Source organism: Podarcis muralis, chromosome 13 (genome assembly GCF_964188315.1).
Source record: "Podarcis muralis chromosome 13, rPodMur119.hap1.1, whole genome shotgun sequence".
Classification (NCBI taxonomy): domain Eukaryota; kingdom Metazoa; phylum Chordata; class Lepidosauria; order Squamata; family Lacertidae; genus Podarcis; species Podarcis muralis.
Genome location: NC_135667.1, coordinates 23646442 through 23667169, shown reverse-complemented (window position 1 = coordinate 23667169; position 20728 = coordinate 23646442). Strand labels below are relative to the sequence as shown.

General features: G+C 42.1%; 1 protein-coding gene across 4 annotated transcripts; it reads left to right on the top strand.

Annotated features, from left to right (window-relative positions):
• The first annotated feature begins 222 nt into the window (after positions 1–222).
• Positions 223–13372, top strand: LOC114583100 (uncharacterized). Of its 4 annotated transcripts, none has more exons than XM_077917202.1 (10): positions 223–507; positions 1127–1216; positions 2390–2495; positions 4301–4657; positions 5443–5556; positions 6408–6491; positions 7029–7068; positions 7547–7585; positions 8942–8985; positions 11032–13372. In XM_077917202.1, the coding sequence occupies exons 3-10, from the start codon at positions 2411–2413 to the stop codon at positions 11196–11198; spliced, it is 930 nt and encodes a 309-aa protein (XP_077773328.1). In that variant the 5' UTR covers positions 223–507; positions 1127–1216; positions 2390–2410; the 3' UTR covers positions 11199–13372. The 4 variants fall into 4 exon arrangements, with proteins under 4 accessions (XP_077773328.1, XP_077773326.1, XP_077773330.1 ...); XM_077917200.1 differs by having other exon boundaries at positions 7535–7585; XM_077917204.1 differs by lacking the exon at positions 11032–13372 and adding an exon at positions 9439–9493.
• The last annotated feature ends 7356 nt before the right edge of the window (positions 13373–20728 follow it).

Below are 20728 nucleotides of genomic sequence, written 5' to 3'. Positions count from 1 at the left end.
GTACTTGCAAATAGCATTGTCAGGAGGTCCCCCACACCTGTGTCTTTACTAGCAGGAATTTCATAGTGAACCGAAGTTTTAAGTGATCTTAGCAGTAAGCAAACCCTACCTCTACAATACACCATTTATCATATTGGAAAGTATTCTGCTCATGCAAACATTATGTTTTATTGCTGGGAGGTGGTTGCTCAACTGAAGCAGAAGAAATGTAGGGTAGCTACTTACACATCACCAGAAAAGAGGCAAAAGAGGGCACATATTTGCATAAAATCAGCATGTGCTAACTCTGCCTGCAAGAGAAATGCTCTGCCACTCAGCTTCAGCCCTTCCCCTAAATTAATCTGTAATTTTATCTGGTTTTTTTCTAGCCAAGGTTCAGCAGCACTGAACCTGCTCTCACCCTGCCAAGAATAGAAGCGAAACAAACACCAACCGCAGTTTGGTTTCTGGTAGTCAAGGGCAGAGCATTTTAATCACGATCGTGATTTCTTCTAAATCCAGGAAAAGGTAACTTCTTCCTTGTATTTTTTTTAATTAATATTATTTTATTGTCAAAGGGTGTGACAGCATAGCTGCTTTTACGGATAATTCAAAGTGCATTATCACAGTCAGCAAGTGGGGTTTCTTCTCATGATCATCCCCTTGAGCTTTTTCACCGTTCACACAATGTAAGGACACAATACACTCAGAATTATTGACCTAACATAACCCCCACTGTTGTCAGCAGGAACATTAAGTGTATACTTGGATATTCTAACCTGAAATCAAATCGGATTAAAAATGTGGTTAGATTATGTCCTAGTCTCAAATTACCTTTTCTGAATTTCTTGAGCAGTTTAATATATAATTTGCCTGTAGAAGAGAGAGAAGAAAGGAAAGAGAGGATATGTGGAACAGATTTGAAGAACTTGAGCTACCTACAACTCTTTAGTGGGAGGAACTGAAACAGATACCAAAGGGGAGGGCTGTATTCACACACCCCACTTCCTCTGCATCTAGAACACTACCCCTGTTGGTTGAGGAGGTGGTCTACACACAATGTTAGCCACTATCCATATCTATCCTGTATAAAATGCTGCATTTTAATGCATTGCTCTCTTTCTCTCTCGTTTCTCTCTTTCCCCAGCAAAATACATAGAAGTTACGTTTGAGAAAGCATCCAGGAAGTAGTTATTTTCCCAATGGATGAATGTGCAATTCTCAGTACTGGTGTGAAGTATGTGTACTTTGCAGAGGTTTGTATTACAGTATGTTTTCTAACGGCCAACAAGAACCGGACCTTTTAGTGCTCGCTTTCCCCTAATGTGTGCATCTTTGTACACAGATTTTGGCTGGAGAACTGCATCACATGAGTCAGTGTGAATTTTGAAGGATCGCTGCTTTTCAGTTTGTGTGTCTTTTTAGCAAGTGCAGATTAAGTACATTCGCATTGAAATATGAACCAAACCAAATTTCTCTCCCATCCCTACCCAATACTATATAACAACAAAACAATCAGACTGAGAGAGGCAACCAACAACAAACCTAATCCCTGTAGGTTTATTTACTGCATGGTTTCAGGAAGACGGAAAATAAAAATGTATCCATTTCGCTTCAACTCTGGAAACTGCCCTCCCTCTATAAACTGCAAAAAAAAAAAGCTTTACATGGCTCTTGCTCCAGAATGACTGGACTCCTAAACAACAGCAGCAGTCCTGTTAGAGGGCAGGAATGCTCTGCAAATATTTGTTTAGGTCCCCATTATTCATGTGGCAATGTCCCTTATTGTCACTGCAATACCTCAGAAAGTGCATGACAGGATTTCTTCTTCAAAACCCCTCAGAAAATGCGTTACAGGATTTCTTCTTCAAAACCCCTCACCATCCAAAACCTCCCTATCTGCGGAATGCCAGCAGATATTATTGTCGTTGATTTTGATACTTTTGTCGTAATCATTATTTTACATTTGTCTTCACTCCCCCCACCCCGCCCCGCCCCACTTGTACTTTACCCTATGGTCTGAGGTCAGATTTCAACAATGTAAAAATGCATTATGAAAAGTCAGTTAAAACATTTTACAACCAGAAAAATAAGATCAGCCCCAAAAGCAAATATCTGAAGTGTCAAAGGCCAAGGTAAAGAGACGTATCTTGTCGTGCATATTAGCAAGAAGGACTTCTAAATCCCTGCTACATTAAATTTCCACATGGAAGTAGCTATTGACAAAAGGGAGTTTTTTTAACAAGCAAAAACAAAAACTTCACAGAATTAAAACATATTATTTTCCTTGACTTTGACATCTGGATTGCTATGATTTGTCGGGGTAGATGGGAATGTAACAGAGAGGGGCTTCAAAACACAAAGCATTTGCTCCTAATTATGTTTGTTGGTGCTGTTGCTCATATTTCAGATCGGAGCTGTCTAAAGAAGGATGGGGGTCTATAAACCTCAAGAAATTGTCCATCTCATTCTTGGTTCTTTCTACATTGTAGTCCTGGCACTGATCCCTTCATCAGGTAAAAAGTGTAGAGAAGCAGCAGCAGCAAAATGTTATGTTGCCATGGACTTAGCCAAGAAGGACTTTTAGGCATGTTGTGACACAGAAATCAATGTGCGCGTGGGGTTCTTATTGGTGGATCCTTGCAATTTCTCCTTTCCTGCTTAACAGTGGAGAAGCCATAGCAGAATTTGGAAAGGTGTCTGCCTCCATCTTGATTGTGTTCTCATTATACGACTGATTCTCATTGGGAAACTAGGAGCTGCAGTGGCCCTGCAGAACAGCTAATTAATTCTTTTTGCCTCCCTACATCTTACACTCATTTCAAGTAGGAGTAAGCAATGAAATGTTCAAAGACAAGGTGGGGCAGTCACTGTTAAGCAGGAGGATGTCTCAGTAACAGATGAGGCTTTGGCATGAGAAGAGTTCAGTGAGCAAACTAGTTTTGTTTGATAGCAGCCTAACCTTATACAGTGGTACCTCGGGTTAAGAACTTAATTCGTTCTGGAGGTCCATTCTGAACCTGAAACTGTTCTTAACCTGAAGCACCACTTTAGCTAATGGGGCCTCCCACTGCTGCCGCCGCCACCCATTTCTGTTCTCATCCTGAAGCAAAGTTCTTAACCCGAGGCAATATTTCTGGGTTAGCGGAGTCTGTAACCTGAAGCGTATGTAACCCGAGGTACCACTGTACTGAATTCAGACTACTGATCCATCTAGCTCAATATTGTTTGCACTGATTGGCAGCAGCTCTCCAGAATTTCAGACAGGGTTCTCTCCCAGCTCTACCTGCCAATGCTGAGGATTGGATCTCAGACCTGCATTCTCCACTATTGAGCCACACACACTCACCTCCTTCATACAGATGATTTAAAGGCTTTTCCTGCTTCTATCATCTCAGCTACCTCTGCTGCTGAGGCTATGAACTTATTTAAGACCTTGACTGACAGATTGCAAGACCACTTGAGAACTGAGATCAAGAGTAGTGGCTCACAAAGATCGTTGGGATCTTCCAGCTGGTTTGACAAAGACTGCAAACAGGCCAAAAGCCAGCTGAAGAGAGTTTACTGTAAATACAGGAACTCTAATAAATTATTATTATTATTATTATTATTATTATTATTATTATTATTATTATTATTATTTCCCTGCCCATCTGGTTGGATTTCCCCAGCCACTCTGAGCGGCACCCAACAGAATATTTAAAACACGATAAAACATCAAACATTAAAAACTTCCCTAAACAGGGCTGACTTCAAATGTCCTCTAAAAGTCAGAGAGTTGTTTATTTCCTTGACATCTCACAAGAGGGCGTTCCACAGGGCGGGCGCCACTAACAAGAAGGCCCTCTGCCTGGTTTCCTGTAACTTCACTTCTTGCAGTGAGGGAACCGCCAGAAGGCCCTCAGAGCTGGACCTCAGTGTCCAGGCTAAATGATGGGGGTGAAGACACTCCATAAGGTATACTGGGCCGAGGCTGTTTAATTTATACCTTCCCCAATAGTGATAATCAGATAGTGTAGCCATCAGCAAATAACCTCAAAATGAACCTTTAAAATGGTATTCAGTGCCAGTGCACCAAACGTCTGTAGACAAGTCTGGCCCATTCATCCAGTGAGATCCTTGTAAAGGCTGCCTGTTCCTCTCAATCAGAATATTCCCCAATATCACTGCTCACGTCCATGTACACAAAGTCATGTGGAGGGAAAATATTTGCCCCTTCTGTAGGGAATCCAAACCCCGAGATGTACCATTTGGGGAAACGTTTCAACCTCAGACATGGTGGTGCTGTTGTTGCCTTTAATATTTGTGATTTTTTTCCCAGACCATTTTGAACTGAACTCTGCCCTATTTGTCATTGGGTATGTGGGGCAAGATGTCATCTTGCCATGCCAGAGCTCTTCTGGGGCTCTGCCACAAAACGTGGAAGTTCAGTGGAAAAAAACTGTAGATGACAACACGGAGAACATCTACCAGTTCACAGCTTTCACTAGCCAGGAAACATTTGGGCAAGGCTATGAGTCCAGGGCAGTGTTTGCCACAGAGGGACTGGACACTGGAAATGTTTCCTTGATGCTGAAAATGGCCAAAAAGTCTGATGAAGGAAGCTACAGCTGCATTGTCAAGACCAAAGACTGGGGTGCTCAGACCCAAACTGTTCTGGTTGTTGAATCTTCAAAAGGTATGAATCACAAAGTAGGACGGGCACAGAGGAAATAGCTCAGGCCTAACTTTTGCATTTGTGGTGTAAAATTTAAAGCTACAGTAATCACCAGAGATGACCTCTCCTTCACAAAGGACAGTCCTATTTGAAGGCACCCTCTCTTTGAAAAGCTTCCCAGTCCAAGACTGGTTTAAAGATGAAGAGCCATAAGAGGGAAAGCAGTGGCCCTGAATTTGATCATTAACAGTTAGTGACTGCTCAACAAACTGAGCAGGAACCTGGGTCATCTATTCACTAGGGTGAATTGGATACTATTTCTGATTAAATTTTAGCAGTTAGTTTCAAATTTGCATCTATGCTTATAAAGTGGCACAATGTATTTTATCTTTTTTGGCTGGTTCATGTGGGCATAGGAGGGGGCGTAACAAAGGAAAACAGGCCCCCTTACAACTATATTTCCCACTACTCTCTTTCCGACATCATAATCTAATCACCAAAGAAAGGACCTGGCTGAACTTCTGAATAATGTGTTAGCAGAGTCCTCTCCATTGTCCTCCATGAGTTCCTGCTGCCATGACTGATACTGATTCCCTGGATAGATGTCAATGACTCCAAAAATCTCAGAACTCAAGTGGTTCCATTTAAAATGGTTAACATTTTTTAAATAACTGCTGCCTGATCAATTAGGAACCTATTTTTAATCAATGGAAAGGTTTTCAGTTGATTAATCATACTGCCTGATTGTCTGACTATCATAGCATGTAAAAAGGCATCCCTTATTCTCTGCCATTTCTTTCTTTCAGGCAACAGTACCTCAGAGAATTATTGCTCCTGCACTGCCTTTTGGGTGATGTTTGTCTTTCTTCTTCTCGCTCTTCTCGCTCTTGCAGTCACTGTTTGGGCAGTCATATACAAAGGTAACGTATAAATTACTCTCTCTAATAGTGAATTCATGTGAGGAGTGGAGTGCAGACAGTGGGGGCAACTTGCATAAAATATTGGGGGCCCCAGGTAAGCCCCTCTCCACATAATCGATCACAAGACGCAGTGTACACACACCATTTGCATGGCAATGCCCATCAATTTTGGGGGGCAGCCCCCTCAAATATTTTATTGGAGGGCAAAGAGCCCTCAGCCCCCTAGGAGTTGGCTCCTATGAGCACAGATAAGATTGCAGCCAAAGCAGAGACCCAAGAGAGATTTATCTACATGCTCAGAGTAATTACAAGGCAATGGTGGACCTTGGTTTTTCACATTTCAGTGGTATCCTGTGTGACGCCCAAATCCGGCCTTCTGTAGGACTTCATAGTTGTGTCACGTGCTGCAGTGTCCCAGAAGCTCTGTGCCCAGTGTGGCCGAACCAGTCATGCTCCCCTAGATCTGCCTCTGCACAAGGTCTGCAGATGTACAAAAACAATCCAACAGAGGGTACAATCCCCCTCAAATGGCTTATAGCACAGATGACTAATCTGTGATTTTAACAGTACTGTAGCTGGATTACAATTCCCATCATCCCTGATGATGCTGGCTGAGGCTAGAGTCCAGCAATATCTGAACAGGCACAAGTAGACTACACCAATCCACAGAATTTATCCACTCCTACATCCTTGCCTTGGGACTTTTACCGTAGAGTCCTACAACTCTATATTCCATAGTTGGTTGCAAATAAAAAAATCCATTAGGGTATTCTATTCTGGTGGTGCCCATAGATGCCAAGCTAAATTGGACTTCCTTGTGATTCCCCCCGACCCCTGCCCCACATCTTAAGGTGCCAGAGAAAAGGAAACTCTCTCACGGAATGAAGAGCAGAGTGCCAAAGAAGAAAAAGGGGAAATAAAGGAAGAAGAAGAAGGTATGTCTTGTAAAATCTGTTTGCTTGTAAACAACCATTTGATCAACTGAAAACACGGCCACATATTCAATTTTTGTATTTAAAAGGAGAAATATGAACCATCAAGATTACCCCTTTGCTAAACCAAGAGGCATTTTCTGCCAGCCTGAGCCCCACGTTAAACCCGGGACATTATCTGGGGTGCGGGTAGGTGTTCCAAGCACCTCCCTGTAACTGATTTGTGGGTTAGGGACTGAATAGAAACAATGCCCTGTGATGAATGGAGACTTGATCAGCTCTACCGATCAGAGGGAAGTGGTGTGAAACAATGTCTCCAGAATCACACCATCAACCCCCTCCACACGTAAAGCAGGATGGTGCTTGTGTACACCCAGTAACTATGCCACTCCTAATGGTATTTGTGGAAAGTCCCTCAGTCAGTCAAATCCCTGCTGTAGGCAGGCCACTCACCCTGAAAGACCTGGATCATTCCCTCTGTTAGGAGATTGGTGGGCCATATTGCTTAGAATGAAAACCATATGCATTTCTGTTCTTTAGGACTATTTCCAGAAAACAGAACATTGCAGGAAGAAAAAAGGTATGCCTTATAAAATGTTTCCGCTTTCAAACAACCATTTGATCCGATTAAAATATAACCCTATATTTCATTTTCCTTTTGTTTGTGACGAAACACGTTGTGTTCTGCATAGTTGTACTTTGAAACGCATAAAAACAAGGTATACTTTCTTTCTTTTTAACCTTTATTAAGTTACTGCAGTGGTACAATAGGAGATTCCACAAAACAGAACACCAGAGAGAGAGAGAGAGAGAGAGAGAGAGAGAACCACTTATAGTATAGGAGATTCAAAGACAGACTAGATGTCTGCCTGTCCTGTGTCTGCAGCTAATGATTGCTGTCAGCAGGGGAAGCAACCCTCTCTGTCGGGCAAATCCCTCCTGTTAGGCATGCCACTAACCCTAAGGGACCTGGATCATTCTCTCTATTAGGGGATTGCAGGCCATATTGCTTAGAATGAAAACCATATGCTTTTCACTATTTGCAGTTTTCTTTTTAGAACGATTAAAAGAAAACAGAAAATTGCAGGAGGAAAAAGGTATGTCTTATAAAATGTTTCTTTTTTTAAAACAACCATTTGATCCAATTAAAATATAACCACATATTCCATTTCTCTTTCTTTGTGGAAAAAACACATGAAAGAAGTAGGTATCAGTTTGGAGGGTTAAGGTGCTCAGTAGTGGGCATTCATTTAGTGAAGGACCTTTGATTAAGCCACAGTGATGATACTGGCACAGAGTTTTAAAGATCACTTGGCCTAAGCATTTTGTTCTTCCCTTGATCACCACTTGCCACTACCTAGATTCCCCTCAGCTGTATAGCTTGCCTTCGTCATATACACATTCAAAGTGGTAGTGAGAGAATAAGCTAAGTCTGATTGAGTGCCCCACTCCATGCACAGTTTCCATGGTGTTCTGTCTTTACTTATTAAGGACCGACACCCCAGTATCTCCTGCATCTTCTTATTCAGATCTCTTAACTGCCATGTAACTACTTTACTTGGACTTCCTTGTCTACTGCTCTGGTCCACAGCTGAGGTGACAAAAGAAACCCTGGAGCTGTTGCCATTTCTTTTTGGCTGGTCCTAATGAAAGTTTTGCCCAGTTGTAGATGTGGATGTTTCTTTTGATGCGCTAACAGAGTTACCTTTGTTTTTCACGTACCTTTTGGATTTTGAATTAAATGTTAGATGATGTAATTCATGCATGTATTCATTCTATTTCTATGCTGCTTTTCACTCCCATGAGTCACAAAGTGGCTTACTAACAATAACGTAATAGAACATCACAATCACAACATAAATCACACAAAATTTACAACTCATCAGTAAAACAACCACTTTCTATAACAGCTAACAAAGCAACAAAATAACTAACAAAACAGATTAAGCAGCAGAACCACAAAGAAGTCATAATCTAAAATTCACAAAGCATGACAGCACTCATAATCCACAAAACAATATTAACAACATTAACAAACAACAAAAGGAAACTTTTGAATTTGAATTCATACACACACACTGCCCCACCCCCCTTGACTCACAGGCTGGATCTAGATGCATCAAAGAAGCTTCAAGTTTTAGTTAAGTGCATTGTAAACTTTTTAATGAGAAATCAGCTTAGCAAAAACAGGACTCTACATCGCCATCTGGTGTCACAGTGTTATATTGCATATACTATGCATACAAATAGCTTTTTCTTTACCAATTTAGCTGAGTCTATAGTCTTCCAGTCAGTTCATCGAAAGACATATACAAATAACGCCTATACCACTCTGAATGGTATTTGGTTATTTGTAGAAATCCCCCTGTCATATCTATGCCACTCACCTCAAGGGACCTGATTGGCGGGTGATATTGCTTAGAATGAAAACCATATACACTTCTCTTTTTTAGGACTACAGTATTACAAGAAAACAGAAAATTGCAGGAAGAAAAAGGTTTGCCTTATAAAATGTTTCAACTTTCAAAAAAACATTTGATCCAATTAAAATATAGCCATATATTCCATTTCTCTTTGTTTGTGGCAAAACACATGAAAAAAGTAGGTATCAGTTTGGAGGGTTAAGGTTCTCAGTAGTCGGCATTCATTTAGTGAAGGGGCTTTGATTAAGCCACAATGATGATACTGGCACAGAGTTTTAAAGATCACTTGGCCTGAGCATTTTGTTCTTCCCTTGATCACCACCTGCCACTACCTAGATTCCCCTCAGTTGTACAGCTTGCCTTCATCATATTCACTATATATATATAATCATCATCATCATTACCTCTGTGGTGTGTGGAGAAGTGCTGTGGACCAGCTCGCTGGATAGCTTGTGCCAACATTGCTGGTTGTTATGTGAAAAGAACTACTTACTAAGAATGACTTTTCTTCATTCCTTTATTCACAGAGTTCTGAGAGGCCTGTTCCTTCAGACGTGAGAACAACATACTTTTTTCTTTCTTTTTTTAGACTTTATTGAGTATTTGCAGAGGTACATTGGGAGATACCACAAAACAGAACACCATAACAAAACAAAACAAAAAATATGGAAAACCACTTGTCTGCTAAATAAAATAGTCAATAAACCAAACGCTCCAACTCCAGGGGGCTAAGGCTCGGTGAGTTCTCCCAATCTTTTTTTTAGGGGGCTGCCCCCCCTTCCCCTGCTGAGGCCAAATATGGAGCCAGGTACAGAGCAAGCTTCATGTCAGGGCTTCCTCCATGTTCTTTGGAAGATGACGCTTCTGCAATAGACATACTTGTACATATAAGTAGCACAGTACACAAGCAAAGACAATGGGCTTTAGTGGTGGGAGGGAATCATAAAGTTCTGCACACCTTGTGTTGTGCCGCTTATTCAGATGATCCTGTAAAGCACAACCCAAATCTTCCTTTGTAATCATCCTTCCAGTCCCAAAAGGATGCAATAAAGATCTAGGAAATGTTTTTACTTGCCATCAAAAGCTGCAAGTGAATTTGCTTTTGTTTTGTTTTTTAAAAAAATGAAAATGGAGGAGATTCCTCTGCAGCACTGAAGAAAATGTCCAGACTTCCAAAAACAAACAAACAACTATGTTAAACAGTGAAATAGTGAATTGCTGGATGCAGGTTGGTGCAATCTTACAGTGGTACCTCGAGTTAAGTACTTAATTTGTTCCAGAGGTCCGTTCTTAACCTAAAACTGAAGCACCACTTTAGCTGTTTAAAACCACATGGTTGTTCTCTCCAATTCAGTGGATAGGATTCTAAAAATTAGGAGAAATATACATAAAAGTAGTACTAGTAATAAATAATAAATAATAATAATAATGGCCAGCTCCCAACAGAACACTAAACGTGAGAAAAGATCAAAGATAAAAATCTTCCCTATACAGGGCTGCTTTCAGATGTCTTCTAAAAGTCAGATAGTTGTTTATTTCCTTAATATCTGATGGGAGGACATTCCACAGGGCAGTCGCCACTACCGAGAAGGCCTTCTGCCTGGTTCCCTGTAACCTCACTTCTCGCAATGAGGGAACCGCCAGAAGGCCCTCAGAGATGGATGATTCTTTTATTTGTCATCAGTGCTTTTTTTGAGGCGATATGCACCGGTATGCTGTACTGCCACCTCTTTTCCCCCAGCCACCATCTTGCCAGCACCATTTGCCCTCCCACCCACTTGCTTGCTTGCTTGCTCCCATACACATCTTGATGCTTCCACCACTGCTGCCCTACAGGAACGGCCTCCCAGAGGAACTTTGGCTCAAGCCTTTTACAATCTCAAAAGCACCTTCCTCTGCTCTGGCGCATCCTTTTTCCAGTCAGCAGACACCTTCCTGGAAGGCACTTTGGAGATCGTGAGGAAATATGTCCCATTGACCTCCACCGGATTACTTCTGAGTGAAAATCCCTAGCCAAGGGATGTTGAATTGAAATTTCTATTTATCACATGGTACAATGGCAGCTTGTTGAACGTGGTGTCGTTGTCCAATTAATGAAATCCATTTTCTTTACTTTGCAGTTGACGTGGTCTTCGACCCCGAGTCAGCTCCCTCACAACCGGAAGTGTCCAGAGTTAGGAAAAGTGTTTCAGACACAGGAAATATTTCTAAGCTTTTTTACTACAGTGATATGTTAACCCTCCATACCTTCATTGTGGCAGCACACAGTTTTTCTGAAGACAAATGATACTGGGAAGTGGAAGTTGGCCGAAAAGAAAATTGGGACTTAGGGGTTGCTTCTCACTCTGTTCATAGAAAAGGGAAGGCCAAACTGTGTCCTGAGAATGGCTACTGGGTCGTAGGACTTGATGGTGGGAAAGATTACTGGGCTCAGACAAAGCCAAGGACCCATCTAGAAGTGACTGGAAATCTTACAAATATAGGAATGTTCCTAAATAAGGAGAAAAGTTCCAGAACCCTATCTTTTTATGACGTCCACACAAGAAGTAAATTGCACACTTTCTGTACCTCCTGTCCTGACAAGCTTTATCCTGTCTTGTCCATGGGCCCCGTAACTGCAGAGATAGATCACTGGAAAAATCAATATTCCATTGTTTGAAGATAAGCAGATTGTTCAGAAAGATGAGAAGAGGGCGTGCCACACCTTAGTTCCATCAGCATAATGGATGAATAATTTGGCATATACTTCTCACAGATAAGTTCTCAAACCCCAATAGCAAAGCAAGTCTTGACTTGCCTCGATGAACCATAACGTGTGAGATTACCCATAAAGAATGTGCATTTCTTGTGGATCCTGACAGTTACTCATGGGCAATTTACTTGACAGATTCAAGACTTATCCAACAAACATTGTAACTGGAGATTTTTATCCCAGTCTGTACAGTGGTACCTTGGTTCTCGAACTTAGTTCATTCCGGGAGTCCATTCGACTCCCAAAACCATTCGAAAACCAAGCCACAGCTTCCGATTGGCTGCAGGAGCTTCCTGCACTCAAGCGGAAGCCGCGTTGGACATTCCACTTCCGAAAAACATTCGCAAACCAGAACACTTACTTCCGGGTTTGCAGCATTCAGGAGCCAATTTGTTCAACAACAAAGCCGTTCGAGAACCAAGGTACCACTGTATATGTTTTGGGAATTAAATTGTGTGTGTTTTTAATTAATAATGTTTTATTAATTTTCAATTACAGTCCAATAACAGCCTCATTATAACAATACCAATTTAGAATACAATTATTAATACCAATCGTTCAAATACCAAATTATATAATTTAGATAAAGTCCCCCCCCCCATGTGCTAGATGTGATGGTTTCATGGTTTTCTTTACTTCTGCATTCAAAATCTTATTAATTCCAATTACATTCCAATCATAATAATCATCCCTCATGCAACAACTGCAATATTAATAACTTCTATTTGTGCTGACACATTAAATGATTTATGAAACTACAAGTGAGGAACTCAAACTATATCCTATATCTTTCTTTGTGCGGCAATTATTCTGTCCATGGTGTTCCTTCCTGTCCTTGTAAGGTGTTATGTCTTTCCTTCCCCCGGTTGTTGCTGTTATGCATCTTGCCTTGGGTGAAGCTGATATCCCACTGTTCCAGAAATTTCTCATTTGCTCCGTCCCATGCTTCATTGTTTTGCAACTCTAACAACAGCTGCAAAAGTCACTCTGTCCCAGTAAATACAGTGGTGCCTCGCAAGACGAAATTAATCCGTCCCGCGAGTCTCTTCCGTCTTGCGGTTTTTTCGTCTTGCGAAGCACGGCTATTAGCGGCTTAGCGGCTATTAGCGGCTTAGCGGCTATTAGTGGCTTAGCGGCTATTAACGGCTTAGCGGCTTTAAGAAAAAGGAAACAAATTCGCAAGAACTCGCAAGACGTTTCGTCTTGCGAAGCAAGCCCATAGGGAAATTCGTCTTGCGGAACAACTCAAAAAACGGAAAACCCTTTCGTCTAGCGAGTTTTTCGTCTTGCGAGGCATTCGTCTTGCGGGGCACCACTGTGTTACCTGTTGTCAACATTTTTCCTCTCAGCCTGGGAAGAAGAGCAGTCTGTCGAACTGCAGATGACTCAGTAAAGAACCTTATCAGTTCCTAGGGTTTCCTTCCTCCCAACTGAAGATATATGAGCAATTATACTTCTAATTAAATTGAATTCCAAGTCCTCTAAGCGTTATTCAGTTCACTTCATAAATAATAAAGAATGGGGAAGAGTCAGCTCTAAATTTCCATTGTATATCTTTTGCAAAATAGAGCTTCCCTCACTTTTTCCTTTTTTGTGGTGGAATGATGGTGGAAAGATACATGATTTGAGCTTAATAAATAGAGCAATGATGGGGTAAATGTAACTTATTTTTTGTTTTCGTTGCTTATATTAAATTGATGTTTTATTCACTGGTTTGTTGTTTCTAAAATGATATTTTGTAAGCTAATTTCAGGGCCCTCTTGCTCCAAAAGATACATATATTTCATTCAAGAAATCTGGGAGAAGCTGGTAAGGCAGACCACCTTCTTAACACCCTGAAGAGCTATCACCTATCAGTATGGACAATACTAAACCACACACTCAAATAGTCTTGAGCTTCAATAAGACACTTCCTAGGTATTTTTGGGCACCTCCAAATTACAAACTAATTACAGTGGTACCTCAGGTTAAGTACTTAATTCGTTCCGGAGGTCCATTCTTAACCTGAAACTGTTCTTAACCTGAAGCACCGCTTTAGCTAATGGGGACTCCTGCTGCTGCCACGCCCCTGGAGCATGATTTCTGTTCTCATCCTGAAGCAAAGTTCTTAACCTGAAGCACTATTTCTGGGTTAGCGGAGTCTGTAACCTGAAGCATATGTAACCTGAAGTGTATGTAACCTGAGGTACCACTGTATGTGGTTTATAAAAAATCATTGACAGTAATGTACAAAAAAATCAACACCTTCTTAAATGGGAAAGAACACTCCTTTCAATAATGTCTCTGGCCCAATCTGACTCCTGTGTTCTGTGATGAAGGAGGAGCACAAACGAAGTGAATTTCTGAACATGCATAGGTTCCTTGATGGGTTACAGAGTCCTTCAAGATCAGGATTTTCAAATGTAGAAAAGTCTACACACAAAACTATACGTGTGTAGATTCCTCAGTCCATATTCTCAGTCCATGTTTAATGTTTTATTGTGTTTTTAATATGTGTTGGAAGCCGCCCAGAATGGCTGAGGCAACCCAACCAGATAGGTGGAGTATAAACAATGAAATGATGATGATGTTCTTCTTGTATTCCTTGGTCTTCATTTGAGTATGTTAGCCTACCTAACTTCTGATTGGTGGTGCAGTGATATTAAAAGTGTGACAGTTACCTAAAGTACCACACACACACACACAAAAACACATGACCAGAAAGTTCACCAAGATTATCAAATAAGAATTTGCTGAAATCATCCAGCAGCACCCCAAAAGCAGGCCTTCTCCATAGTGAGTCCAGGGTTTGGGAGTCCAGGGTCTAAAATTACCTAAACAGCACCACTGAAATCATGAGATCAAGTTTTGGCCACAATGAAAAGGCACTCTGTGCATGCTTGTTGTGACATTTCACAGAAGGAGTCTGGGCCAAAGATAAAAGAAGTGATGCTAAGTGGCTGAGCAACAATGGAGCTACGTGACCAAGACTAGCTGTGGCTTCAAGAGATTTTTTTTAAATAATAATAATAATACACTGCTAATGAGACCATGAGAGTGTTTTGCACCTTTACTTTGGAAAACGTCTCTGATGTAACACAGTATTTTCCATCTGACTTCTTTCCCATTTAGCAAATACTTGACAGCAAATACTTGACAGCCTGTCATTTTAAAACCTAAACACCAGAGGGAGCTAAACACATACAGCTTGTTGCAGAATTGATTTTTATTTTTTAACAAATCTGACTGTACTTCTCAGGAGGCAAGTACTGTCTATATGAAAACACCTGTAACAGTCCAGAATTATTATTATTTTAAAGCGGAGAGTGGAATTTGGATCAAAACCCAACAAAAGAGACTGTGTCTAATCCTTAACCTGCATGCATCCCCTCGCCACAATTTCAAATGTGAAATTGCAGCAACACGGCAATGGCCCCATCTCATCCTTCAATTTATAACTTATTCATTCACTTTTTAAAAAGAGCAAGATCCCTATGCCCTCACAGGTGGTTTAGCAATCATGTCACCTCTGTTCAGGAGATAATAAAATTATTATTAATAACAATATTACTACTAATAATAATTAGTAACGCGGGTGGTGCTGTGGTCTAAACCACAGAGCCTAGGGCTTGCCAATCAGAAGGTCGGTGGTTCGAATCCCCGTGACGGGGTGAGCTCCCGTTGCTCGGTCCCTGCTCCTGCCAACCTAGCAGTTCGAAAGCATGAAGTGCAAGTAGATAAATAGGTACCGCTCTGGTGGGAAGGTAAACAGTGTTTCCATGCACTGCTCCAGTTCGCCAGAAGTGTCTTAGTCATGCTGCCCACATGACCCGGAAGCTGTCTGCGGACAAACGCCGGCTCCCTCAGCCTATAGAGCGAGATGAGCGCACAACCTCATCCACGACTGGACTTAACAGTCAGGGGTGCCTTTACCTTTACCATCACAGAGATTTGAAACTTCCTGGTTCCTTTAGTTAAATCTTTTTCTTTTACTGTCCCAGGGGAGAAGCTATGTTTTTCTTTTCCAACAGACATTCAACGTTCTGTGGTTACTACCCAGTCTTTATTGGGCTGTTTGTATTTGTTTCTCGGGGGGGGGGGGGCTAAATAATAATAATAATAGTTTCCCATACCTTGGGGTTCCCTAAAGCATATCAGTACTTCTCTTTTGCTTCTTGGTGGCATCATTTTAGCTCCAACCCTGTTAGGACACACTACCTGAGTTTGATATTAGGAGTGATGAAGAAATCCAAGATTTTAGTATAGTCATGATTGCATACAGCATGCCCACCCAGAAACAAAAGAAAACAGTAAACACACAATACTGTGCCTTTCTAACTTAGTTCTTACTTCATGCAAGATGGTAGGCTGTTACCAAGAAGGAACACAGCCCACTATTAATACTGCAAGCCAAACGTGGGGCTGAGGTTGGTTTTGATTTGTAGCCAGGAAACAAACAAACAACCATCAGATTCCCAGCCCAAATCCAGCACTTAAGTTGCCTACAGAAACCTTGCGCTCCTTTAACTTAAATGCAGGCATGCGGTCCTACTCAATGTTTAACAGCTAAACAAACAATTTAAATATAAAAAAGAAATACGAGTTCAGAAAAGAGTTCCTGTCTATGCTGCTATCGTTTGGTGGGGAGGGATGGACGTTTCTGCCCAATCACAGCAAACATCCGAAAGGTCTGTAGATTTTCCCCGAGCATCTAAACCAGGAAATGGACCCTGCGCGTCAGTCTACCCTTCCAAGTCTATGGCGATCTCATGTTCAGCCCCAGGGGCTTGTGGGAAGGCATCTCAGCCCCCACCCACCGAAGAAGTTAAAGAGCCTGTGCAGGTTTAAAGGCTCGCAGTAGCTGCAAGGCGCAAGCCACACAAACCCGCTTAAGCAGCTTGCTGAGCCAATAGGAGCAGCTGTGTGTGAAAGAGCACATTCACAAACCACGGGGAGAAGCAACTGGAAGCAGCCAGTTTTGTGAAGGCAGCGTAGCCCCAAGGCACACACTTAGAACTTCGTTTTTTAACAAGGAATGCTTCACCAATGTAGGAGGATAAAATTCAAAAAAAGTATTTGCACCACCTTTTCTGCACACAGATTGCTGCACCTGGGTAGCTTGCACACTTTATCCTGCCTGGATTATTTACTCCTTTTCTGGGAAACTAACACAGATGACTGCCAAATTAAAGAAGTCCTAACTTTGTAATGTTCTCTATTATGCTCACTCACTCCGCTGTCCTGCAGATGTTCCTCATCTTTTCCATTACTCCCATTCTACTCTGGGCATTCTTTTGTTTCTAATCTCTTGCGCATATTCACCTATTCGCAGTGGCGAAGGGGACGCGGGTGGCGCTGTGGGTAAAACCTCAGTGCCTAGGACTTGCCGATTGTATGGTCGGCGGTTCGAATCCCCGCGGCGGGGTGAGCTCCTGCCGTTCGGTCCCAGCTCCTGCCCACCTAGCAGTTCGAAAGCACCCCTAAGTGCAAGTAGATAAATAGGTACCGCTTTATAGCGGGAAGGTAAATGGCGTTTCCGTGTGCTGTGCTGCTGCTGGCTCGCCAGAGCAGCTTCGTCACGCTGGCCACGTGACCCGGAAATGTCTTCGGACAGCGCTGGCTCCCGGCCTCTTAAGTGAGATGAGCACGCAACCCCAGAGTCGGACACAACTGGCCCATACGGGCAGGGGTACCTTTACCTTTACCTTACTCTGGGCATTCTTTTGTTTCTAATCTCTTGCGCATATTCACCTATTCCTCAGTTCCAACTACAGTGGTACCTCTAGTTATGAACTTAATTCGTTCTGGAGGTCTGTTCTTAACCTGAAACTGTTCTTAACTAGAGGTGTGCTTTCGCTAATGGCACCACCGGCACACAATTTCTGTTCTCATCCTGAGGCAAAGTTCTCAACTCGAGGTAACTTCCAAGTTAGTGGAGTTTGTAACCTGAAGCGTTTGTAACTCGAGATACCACTGTACCTGCTTTTCTTGTTTGTCCCCCATCACACATGCTGTGTAACCCCATCTACTTCCAAATCTCACAGAAACAAGTTTCCTCCATCCCTGCCCCTTAAAGATGGACTCTTGCAAAGATAAAGTTGAACACATTTAATACAGTAATGGCAACCAGCTGCCTCTAGGCATATTCGGCTTTAGAGCAAGAAAGTGTTAAAAAGAAATAAATCCAAACAGGAGGCATGCAAACAGCAGAAGAAACAGCAAGAGAAACTTGTGGTAGATCAGATGTTGGAACTTTGGGAGCAGGGAAACCTAGGTTCAAATCTGTACTTGTTGATTGGTCTTGAGCAAGTAGTTATTGAAAGCCAGTATGCTGTAGGAACAGTGCTGTGTTTGGGCCATGGAGACCTCAGTTCAAAGCTTCACCCTGCCATGAAGGTCTTTGCATGGCCTTGGGCCATTCGGGATCCTACAGGGTTGTTGTGAAGATGAGGATGGGCAGGGAAGTCCTATGCATGCCACCCAAAATATGGGCTAAAAATGCAACATATACATCAATGGCCAACGCTCTATTTTATCTCATGGTTGTTCTGAGGATAAAAATGGGATAATCCTGGAGGAATGGTGCAATATACACATGATAAATAAATGAAACAAAGAAACAATCGAGGAGTTTTAAAAAGGAAGAACTACGTCCCTAGAACTACTGGGAGGCAGTGCCAAACTCAGCTAGGACTTTTTTATCAGCCTCAGGTATGCTGTTTTGGCGAGTGCACCTGTATCAAATTACACTCTGCAACTAGCTCTGGGCCCTTTGTTCTGTGCCAGTCTCTCTACACTCACCGGCATGCATATAAATATTTAGGAAATGGTAATGCTTGACAGCTGTTTAGTAATAAGGAAACAGACACTGCCTGCAGAATTAACCACAATAACACTTAATGGGCAGGTGCCGGGCAGGGTGTATTTACAGCTTTTCTGGCAGGTGATTTTGAAGTATAGGAACGGTGCAGTAAACATTGGTAAGAGCTGGACTGTGCTTGTAATGCATATTCCTCAAAAATGTCAAAAAAGAAACTTGTGTGTGGTACTGGCACAACTTGCATTGAACGGTGAATAGTGCTGGCAATACCGAGTGTATGTAAATAAAAGGAGATTTTATTTATTTCAGTTTTGCAAAACTTCTTAGGAAGTGAACAGGAGCTGGAGGTGAGCAGTGAAGTCATCAGGTTTGCTAACAATACCAAGTTATTTAAGGTGGTGAAAATTCAAGGCAAACGTGAAAAGCTCCAAACACAGATCTCTCCAAGCTGGGTAAATGGACAATAAAGCCAGATAAATGGCAAATGATGTTCAGTATAAGTGCTGTGTGATCACACTGGGGCAAAAAGCAAACAGAATAGCCACCTCCCCCCCCCCCCCAATCTTAGTTTCGCATATATTGAACTGGCAGCGACTGATCAGGAAAGAAATCTTGGGACTGTTGTGACAAACAACTCCATGGAAATGGCAGTGTAATGTACAGCAGCCATGAGGATGGTGGATTCCACGCTAGGAATTATTAGGAAAGGAACGGCAAAGAACATTGCCAATATCATACCAATCTATGATGGGGCCACATGTGGAACACTATGTATAGTGCTGGTTGCCTCATCTCAAGAAGGATATTGTAAAAACTTACAGGGGGGAGAAAAGGAGAACCAAAGTGATTTGGGGCTGGGTGCTAGGCTGGAACACCTGCCCTACAAAGAAAGGCTAGAGCTGTGGAAGCTTGATTGGGGTGGGGGAGTGATTAAAGATCACTTGATCAATGGTCTGTCAGTTTACCCTACTACAGAGGGTTCTTGTTGTATTAAAGGATGGGAAACATGTATTCTCAGAGAGACAGACTTAGCCCCATCTCTGTCAATGTTCAGTCACCAGCCCAAGACTTTTCCATTCACCCAGGCCTCTGGTTAATTCATTCTGCCTCATGTGGTGGTGCTCATCTTTCAGTGGGGTGGGTAGGACTTGATCCTTATTCATTTATTATTGGATGAGCATTTTATGTATATTGTTACTAGTGATTAAACCTTCTCTGGTTTTAAATTGTTTTTATATCCTGTATTTTACTGTTTTCAAGTCACTTTGAGATTTCATCGCAAAAAGGAAGTGTTAAATGAAATTAATGTTGATGATGCCCTGAACTACTTGGGAAACAGGGTAGAATATATCATTATTATTACTTTTACAAAGTCTCTGCTTGCAATTCACGGCATAAAACTGGGGTGGCATGTGACAGCAGCACATTATGATAGTGGAAGAACAAACGGGGGGGGCAGCCTCCCAATTGGTCCATAAATGTTTTATCTTTGAACATGCAAAGAGGATCTTTCTTTCACCCACTGAACAACCACAGTTCTGATCCTTACATATTCTAAGACTTCCAGGTTTCCTAGTCAAACCAGAGTCCTGGCACCAGCAAACCAACTAATGGGCCTTGGCGGTTTTTGTGGCCTTTAACAATCCAACAGGTGATCCGGGCCTGCCCGCCCCCAAAACACATCAAGGAGATGAAACTTTATCTACTGCTAATGTCTGCACTGGAAGTCGCTATGAAAGGCAGAGCTGCATAGAGTCCACTTGAAAAGTTGGCAATTCTACCTGACGCTGCTCCTTTTAAAAAAAAGGCGTGTGGGAAAACAATTCCACTTAAAAGTTAGCTCCCAAACGGTAGAATTTGCAGACTTTCTGAACTCGACTTGCACTGTATAAAACCATTGGCGCACGGAAGTAGGACATTCGCTTGTTAGGCAGCAAACTTACAAAGCAAGCACAAACAAGGAGGGGTTTGGGGTTTTTTTGAGCAATCGCTTTGAGGCTGCGATCCTATTCACATTTACTTGGAATAAGACCCAAGGAGCTTAGAGGAACTTCCAAGTCGATATGCGCAAAACCGGAGCGCAGTTTGTTCCATACTGGTAAAAAAACAAAACAAAAAACCCAGCTGTAGCTTATCTGTTCTGTTTGGCTTTCTTTAACACACACACACTGATTGTGTCCCCGTTACAGCCACCCCAACTCACCCTGAAAAGCTCTTGCATTCCCCAGCTGTGCAGCGGGAAAAGTAAGCTCCTACTTCCAAACAA